At 39.4% G+C, this 9256-nt stretch overlaps 1 protein-coding gene across 2 annotated transcripts in view; it reads right to left on the bottom strand.

The window, feature by feature from the left end:
* Positions 1-4915: 4915 nt before the first annotated feature.
* The window catches only part of rai14 (retinoic acid induced 14), a 69501-nt gene continuing 65160 nt past the window's right edge, over positions 4916-9256 (bottom strand). For both annotated transcript variants that reach the window (XM_080742957.1, XM_080742958.1), the window contains 4 exons: positions 8962-9129; positions 7534-7692; positions 6923-6988; positions 4916-6400 (listed from right to left, as the gene is read on the bottom strand). In XM_080742957.1, coding sequence (XP_080599083.1) covers positions 6314-6400; positions 6923-6988; positions 7534-7692; positions 8962-9129 — 480 coding nt within the window. In that variant the 3' untranslated portion in view covers positions 4916-6313. The remainder of the gene's footprint in view (positions 6401-6922; positions 6989-7533; positions 7693-8961; positions 9130-9256) is intronic.

The raw sequence follows: 9256 nt of genomic DNA, 5'->3' as shown, positions 1-9256 counted from the left end.
ATTCGCTTATTTGTATTTTTTTTTTATTGTTTTCTCTTTAAAAAATATATAGTTTATAAAGCTTGGCTAGATAGGAAGTCATAAGAATGAGTTGCCAATGCCCCTGGTGGATGAATTTGTTAATGCTCTATACCTGGGGTTCTGAAAACTTTTTAGGCCGTGACCCTCAAAATAAACATATTTGAACTGGGGACCCCCACCCTGACAAGCACTCGGAACTGTAGGTATTACATTTAATGTGACTCGGTTCCGCAGATAAATATTGTGAAAATAGCAGATCTACATGCTCACAACGCCTCGCGTTGCGAGGCGTTGTGAGCATGTAGATCGGCTATTTTCACAACGTTCGCCTCTTGTACTTAATATTTGACAGTTTGGTCAGTCCTGTCGAATATTCGACTATTCGAATACTTTGAGGTCGAATAATTCGAATACTAAAAATCACTATTCGTGAATGCCCTGGTACACAGTATGAATGCGTCATTATGATTCGTTTCTCAAACCCTGTCAATAACGACAACACACCATTCTGGGAAGCTGAGCACTAAACATGTGGCCTGAGTTAACCTGAGAAGAAACGTAGCATTCAGCCTGCCATTTCAGGAATCTAGCGTTATGGGGATGTAATCTACGTTGAGATGCCTGACAAAACGGGGCCCTAAAGCTGGATCAGATTCAGTAGGAACATGGAAGAGCCTGGGCAAAAGATCACAGCATAAGATCACTGTGCTCCGTCCTCCAGAGCTGGAGGGCAGAGAACATGAGGGAATGTACATGTGAGTTTGGGAAGGAAGTGCTGTGTAAAGGCAGAGGTAGAATGATTGTGTGTGTGTGTGTGTGTGTGTGTGTGTGTGTGTGTGTGTGTGTGTGTGTGTGTGTGCAGGGGTGTCACAAGGGGGGGGGGGGGGGGGAGTGGGACTGAGTTACTAGGGCCCAAGGTGGAGGGGCCCTAGTAACTTTAGCTATTGAAAAATAGCAGATATACAAGCTCACAGCGCTGCAAGCTTGTAGATCTGCTATTTTTTTAAAGTCGTGAAAATGTGTGCAAATCTTTCAATATACATATTTTTTAAGCGAACATTTGTAACTCAAATTTCGCTTCTGGGGGGTCCCTGGAACTAAATATTTTGAGATGGTGGTCCGTGACCAAATACATATCATCTTGGGGGTCCTTGACATGAAAAAGTTTGAGCACCACTGACATGGAAACATAAGTTTCTTGCACACATTTTCACGATTTTTCAAAAATAGCAGATCTACAAGCTCGCAGCGCGGCACTCGGTGCCGCGCTGTGAGCTTGTAGATCTGCTATTTTTCAATAGTTGACATTCATGGGGGGCCCGCAGTGAATCCTTGTACCCAGGGCCCAGAATTTGGTAAAACACCCCTGTGTGTGTGTGTGCGTGTGTGTACAGTATGTGTGTGTGGGAGAGCCTGCATGTGCACGCCCAGAGGGCCTGGCCAGGGATAGGAAACTAAAACGGTCATGCCACCGGTTAGAGGAAACAGAACGACAGATAAATTACCCAGAGTTGTGCTGGCAGGACATCTAAAGCCGGTCTTAGGCTTCGTCGTACGACGGTGCCTCGTGGCGAAAATAGCTGATCTACAAGCTCACGGCACATTGCTGACGCAACGTGTTGTGAGCTTGTACGTCTGCCATTCAGAGAGAACACACAGAGAGAGGATATATATAATATATATATATAGGGTGTGTCTGGACTGCAAAACCCGGTGCAGGAAAACAACTATAAATCATTATATTTCAAATGTTTTCAAATATCGCAAGCACCTGAGGTACATTTTCTATGAGCCAGAAAATCTATAGAGCACCTAACAGCTTTGTCTAGAGCAGTGGTTTTCAGCCAGCGGTGGTCCACGGACCACCAGTGGTCCTTAAGGGGGTTCCAGGTGGTCCCCAGCTAAATGATGGAGTTGGTAACCAATGGACCATTATACAGTAGATCTTTAACTCTTGAGTGTAAAATGAAACCAAATGGGCCCGTTCATTTTACACATTTTACACTCCCACGAGTGTAAAATGTGGTGGAGTTAAATTGTTGTTACTTCATTTACAAGTCTTCAAAATTATATATATGTACTTTTTGCCTGTTATCTCTCATCTGGTACCACATCATTACATGGAAGAAATATTAATGCTACTGAATCTGATCCAACAAAATATTCTAAATTTGGGGTCTGAGAGGCCAAATGTCATCAAATGGTGGTCTGTGGCTCAAAAGCCAAATAAATGATGGACCTTGATATGAAACGGGTTGAGAACCACTGGTCTAGAGAAAAACGGTAGACTGAGGAACACAGAGGCCATCGAGATACTAGATTCAGGTGTTTATTAATCTGAAGTGTGTGTGTGTGTGAGCAGAATGAGAGTAAAATATTAATGTGAGTCTGAGGTTGCCATCTGGTGGGCTTTATTGCCCTTACTGTATATTATATTGTAATTATAATACTCATCCTGTGCAGGGTTCACTACACACTGAAACTGTCATTTAGAGTTCAAATGAATACCCAGATTTGACTGTCATCAATATTAAGCCCATATATCTAACAAAACTCCATGTGGGAATGCCCATATATGGACTTTTATTTTATGTTATTCTCTCTTTCAATATGTGGAGCTGACAGCCATCACCATATATGTAAAAGTCCATATATGGATATTCCCCCAAATCCCTATTATGCCCATATATGGTTATCCCTGATGTCATCGATATACATCACTGGCCAGATGGCCAAGACACGGCCCATATCTGTGTGGCTGGTTCAGGTAACTGGTCCGATATACATCACTGGCCAGATGGCCAACATATGGCGCGACCTCACCCTTTAGGGCGTGGTCGCTTGTCGCCCTGAGGCATCTACTAGTTATTATACTTTGTTGAGTAACTTGTGTTCTCATGGTCGCATGGTGAATGTCATCAACATATTCTAAACTATTTTTCCGACCGTGTTTAAAAAAAATTCAAATGAAGAAAAAAAAAGAAAAAAGAAAAAACATAATCTGCCCGTTCGTTGTGCATATTTAGATTTATGAAAGTAACATCCAAAACAACATACCACAGAGAAGCAACAGATTCACAATTTATTTAAAGTGGGCATTAAAAGCCAATGGCAAACAACAACATTTTCATTATAAAACGGTTGATTAAAATAAATAACCAACAGGCGATAGAAAGAGTTGTTTCCTCATCCCTTTGACAGAACTTTGAGAAAGGCCTATTTTACTCTCTGCAATGCTGAGAGAGAAGTCAGTATATGCTAGCTAGCTACATAAACAACAGACAATCTTCCAAACAAAACAAAGAAACAAAAGAAAAACGTTTTCTACTCAGGGTATAAAGAATTGTGGATGAGGTTCAATTCCGTTCAAGTTCCTGAGTAAGAAAAAATGGAACGGATTGGGGTTTGGGGTTCTGAATAAGTAAGGTTCAGGTCAATTAATCGACAGTAATTAGCTGGATATGTTCTGGCTCTAGTGTAAATAGATGCAGGGTAAAAAGAAGAATGCATTCCAAGCAGTGTTGGGCAGAAACGTATTACTAAATAATATATTACTGTAATATTACTTTCCTTAATGGGTTGTGTAAGGGATTACAATGGCCAAAACAGTAATTATATTACATTTACCAATCTGGGGTGGCGGTAGCGAAAGTAATGGTAATATAACGAGTAACACTACCAAGTAATACGAAAAGTTATAATTATTTATAATTTTTAAAGAAGTAAAAAGTAACTCATTACACTTCCTGAGTAACTTGCCCAACACTGATTCTAAATAATCTAATACTGTTAAATTACAAAGGATCATGGTTCTTAAAACAGTGCTTCTCAAACTTTTTCATGTCAAAAGATTTGGCCACAGACCACCATCACCCAATAGCAGAACACGCGGCGCGTTGTGAGTTTGTAGATCTGCTATTTTCAAAAAGCTGTATTAAGGGTCAAAGTGGTTAAACTGATTTTGATGCTATGCTAACACATTTTTTTGGGGGCCCCCCTGGAACCCCCTCAAGGACCCATGGGGGTCCCCGGACCCCACTTTGAGAACACTGGAGTATAATATAAGGCAAAGGAGTTTAGGCTGGCACTTGTCATGGGACAGAGCTCTGTCATACAGTATCATTGCTGTCAGGCACAAATCTCCATATTTCATACCCTCCCATACATTTATGCCCTATATTATAGCATTAAAACAGGGCTCATAACACAGTGCAATGCGATGCGTGATGAGCTTGTAGATCTGCTATTTTAGCAATTTGTTTTACCATTTTGAAATGTTTGCCTAAATTGACATGCCAGGTTGAAAGTGGGTAATTGAATTGGAGGACATTTTTCCCCATTTCCTGACAAGGCGACGGTTTTGGACATGAGTTTCATTATAGGGCCCACAAGTTTTCCACCCAACAGCGACGATACTGTAAGGTATGGAAGATCATTGTTTTTGCTCTCAAACGCCATGCGTTTTCTTTTCAAGCAAACTCAGTCATTTCTGTGCAAACGATATTATAGAAAGACTAGACCAGAGGAGTTGAAATTAAATAAGGATCATTGCCAGCTACTGTTTTCTGAGACTAGTACAATTAACACTAAGCGCATATTGCTAGGTATTATTAGAGACAATCCACATGTTTTTTCAATATGTTAAATCAATCATATTCAACCGCCAAACTATAAAAGCGAATATAAGAGACCGTGAGGGCAAAAACAACTAAACACATTCAGGTGACACTAGACATCATAGTGCATTAATATATGTAGTTGAAGAAAAACATCGTATTAATTCATACAAAAAAGAATCCACAAAACAAGGCCATCAAAAGTACAGCTATCAAACCTCTTCCTTTTTCTCTTCTAAAAAGTACAGTAACTTGGAAAAAAGGTCACGGTTATTCATTTCAATAAAATACATTTTGTATAAATGCTTTGTGCTGATAGGAAAATATTGATAGAAACAGCATCATACATATTTCTTCATCTGAAGTGCAGCCCCCAAAAAACACAGCATTTCTGTGATTTGATTTCTGAGTACATGTCACATGTATTGTTATCAAGTGACAAATAATTTAGTGTATCAAGAAGACACGGACAACAACGCAACTTTTGACAAGTAAAATAAAACTAACACTGTTGATTGATAGGGATCGATACGATTAACAGCAGCAACGTTCTGTCATTGCTCAAAACTGATTTTGTAACAGAAACAAACAAAACCTTTTTCACTTATCTGATGGTGTCCATGTTTGCTTGTGTGTCTGACATTTTGTGCATAACCCCAGAGTCACTATAGTTTTGAAATATTTATTAGTTTTAATTTATATTTTCAGTTTGGTGTTTGTTTTTATTTGTTTACAAGTAGTTAAGAGTCATATGAATTGACACATTTTGCTTAGTTTTAGATATTTTTCAGGTTTTATAGAATCATGGTAGGACGAAAGCATGAAAGCAGATGATGATGGAAAAACAAAAACAAAGACTCTTTTACATGCTTATTTATATTTAGCTTCAGTTAATTTGAGTTACTTTGAGTTAGTATTACATTGCTACCTTTAGTTTTTAATTTTGTTTGGGCGGTTTTCTTTCGTTTTTATTGTCGTTTCGGTTAATGTTTTTTCCCTTTTAGTTTTAGTCTTAGGTTTATTAACTATAATAACCCTGGTAAACACACACGCATGCATTTCCATGCTCATATGACTTAGTGATGCGGTACATACAGTATGTAGTGTAATGTCAATGTCAGTAATGAATAACTTGATCATACTATAACAAGTCTAGTTAGCGAGGAACCTTATGACCTCAGAAAGACTGAAAACTAAAACTATGTGCTCGCGCCTCACAGGATGGCCACTCGTTTTTAAATCCATTCCCCACTTCCAATCAGCCACTGCAGGTACCTTTTCAGAGACGGCTGAGATCGGCTGGCAGTCATCTTCATCGTAGCGGCAGACAAACAAACGGCTGGATTAGGACCCATTTGCACTGTTGTTCAAAGGCATCATCTGTTGAAAATAGGCCTACACCGCTTTTGTGCTGTATAAAGTATAACGTATGAATTTGCCTTTTATGTGAATGGAAAAGAGATGCTATAGCAGCTGAGAGCAGCAGTTTACTTGTTTTTGGAAGACAGGGCCCATCGTATAGCCTGATTTACTTATACTTAGTCGTGTGACTAAGTGTAACCTGTGTATGGCCTGATTTATACGTAGTTGTATGACAGAGTGTAAATACAAGCGTGGGCTTGTAAATCGTCTATCTTCCGCGGTAGGACTGACTGGGTATGATTGAAAGGCATATCTCAGCAGGACTCCTTGGCTGGACTTGGCATCTTGCACATCATCAGGATCTGCTTCAAGGCCTTCTGCACGTCCTCATCCATCTGCCCCTGGAGCACACAGAACAGAGGACCTTCACACTGATGTTCCATAAAACAATCACATTGATCTACCTCACCGTTTCCCAAACACTGGGTCGGGTCGCGTACACATTTTTATGGGTCCCTTAATTTTGGATTTCCTACATTTTGTTTTTAATTATTATTATTTAAAAAGAAATCAAAGAATATTCCCTAAAAGCTAAAACATAACTTTTTTTAAAAGCAATTATTTTTCAAAGAAATGTCATTAATTAGAAAACAAATGTTTAACAAGTAGTGAAAATAGCTGATCTACAAGCTCACAACGCAGCTCGAAGCGACACATTGTGAGCTTGTAGATCTGCAGTTTTCACTATTTTGAGTCCCTGGCAAACGTCTAATTTCTCTTTTGGGACTCGACCTTAAACGTTTGGGAATTACTGATCTACCCAACAAGGGATTAAGACTGGGAAAGCGTCTGTGTCATTTTAGGAAAGAAGTAACTTCTCTTGAAATCACTTCTTCTCTGCCAGCTTAACTAGTAGAAAGTACCTGAACGGCATAGAGCAAGTGCATCCTGTAGACTGATACGATCTCATGGTGTTGCTTCTTGGACTCCTGGACAAACACATTGGGAATAGAAATATGTTATTTTGGTCTCCATATGACAAAAGTATGTTTTCAAACACCAGTAAAGATTAATTATACCTCACTGCAAGACGGTGGCACATATCTAAATATTTCTGTTGATAAGTTGTTCAGCAAGCAGAAGTGCAATAAAATATTAATTAGTCAGAAATGTGAATATTCCCATTTTTGCATGACAAATACAGAAAATAGATGATCAAAATACAAGGCATCACAAGGATTTTGCAAGGCATCACAAGGATTTTGTAGAGAGGTGTAGAAGGTATAAGCCTATAATATCGTTCGGTCAGACAGTAACAATTCGCTCTATATCTCTACTTTTTATGTTTTTTTCATAAATCAATAGCCCTTACTTCATCATACAAGAGTCTCGCACACAAGAAGTGATACTAGCTGTTCTACAAGCTCACTATGCAGATCGGCTACTTTCACTATTTTTGAGGGATAATCAAAAAGCAACGGTTTGGGACATAAAAGGTTTTGACAGCATTGATATGAGAAGTGAAGAATCGTACCGCCAGCTGGTACTGCAGCTGTTTGATTTGTTGCTGCAACGTCTCCATCTGCTGGCTCTGCTGCTGCCGTTTGGCGGCGGTAGAGGAACTGTAGGACAGCTGTGATAGGCTGTTTAAAGCGTCCTTCAACTTGCCCACCTCCCGTGATAGGTCATCAATCTGAGAGGGATGGAACATGGGAAATGTGGACTCTTTGTAAGATGGTTTCAATTTTGTTATTTATTATCAATATTAGTGCAGATATCAATGAAGCAGATGAGTGGCATCCAACATTTTACCATTACCAATGTTGTTGTTATAATCAATAATAATCAATCAATAATACAAATAATCAAAAAAAAAATATTCGTTTTTTTTATTTCAAAATATTTCCAGGAATTTCATGACCATGGGAACCCTGAAAGATGCTATACAAATAAACACTGTTATTCATTATACAAGTTGTGGTGGAAATTTTTGTCTAAATTAAATTTTTGCCATGACCATAGTGACAGATTCATTCTGTTGCAATATCAGAAATGTGCATGCATGTACCTGTATGCTTAGTTTAATCCACATTGGACTATAATGTGCATTCATGTGTGTTCGGTGTCCCCTAGTGGACGGTTTAATTAGTGCATTATGTAACGAGCTTAGATTTCGGTTAGATGGCGTGTAGTTTGCTATTTATAAAACGTCTTTGAAGTATTTGGGGGGCTTCTATATTTTTCTGTGCATTATAGTGGGGTATTTTGAGTTTTACCGTTATGTTTTAATTATATATAGTCTGCTGCGCATGCGCGATAGAGACGTGAACTACGCAGTGCGTTTACAGCTCATTTCATCTTGAGCATCGCGAGCGACTGACGGTAAGATAACGGAGGGAACTATGAGCGCACTTTGTGCGACAAACAAACCCTATTTATATATTTACAATACTCATCGTGTAGTTAGTATTGCGTGGTAGTAATCACTGTGTATCTGTTTTTGTTTCCTAGGTTAATAACCTGTCTATATACTTTACAGTGTTTAGTTGGTGTGAGTGTGTTGTTTGTGTGACTGGCAACAGTAAATAAACCCAGATAAAAGACACTGTTTTGACGAGTTGTTTTCGATGACGGCCGATGCTTAAGAATACCAGTACATGGGAGACTATTTAATTGCATAGTGGGTGTGATTGGATAGTAAAATGTACACATAGTAGACAAACACTAGCCCTAAATGACCATTACCATCAACATATTTAGTTCCAGGGATCCCCCAGAAGCAAAATTTGAGTTACAAATGTTCGCTTAAAAAATACATATATTCATACATATATCCATATATATCTGCTATTTTTCAATAGCTAAATATAAAATAATTAAGGCCCCTCCACCTTGCGCCCTAGTAACTCGGTCCCAATTTCCCCCCCCCTTGTGACGCCCCTGATGACCCCCGATCACCTACCCTTTTGTTCTTCTCCCTCTCTGAGCTGACGTGGTTCTCCACCAGCTGTTTGAGCTGAGAGACACCGTCCAGGGCCTCGGCCAGCCGGGAGCTCAGGCTCTGGTTCTCCTTCTCCCTGGACATGGCCAGCTCCTGCAGGGCCTCGCGCTCCGCACGACTCTCACGCACCTGGTGGACCAGAGAACATGAAGACGTAAGAACTAGGGCTGGGGTGTTAAGCGATATTACCATTTATCGTGATAAAAAAACACTCATGATGATCGTATCGTGGAGATTTAATTTATTGTGATATCGT

This window comes from Nannobrachium achirus (genome assembly GCF_963921795.1).
Source record: "Nannobrachium achirus genome assembly, chromosome: 15".
In the NCBI taxonomy this organism is placed as follows: Eukaryota; Metazoa; Chordata; class Actinopteri; order Myctophiformes; family Myctophidae; genus Nannobrachium; species Nannobrachium achirus.
The sequence above is the reverse complement of the archived record's forward strand: the minus strand, read 5'-3'. Positions and strand labels throughout refer to the sequence as shown.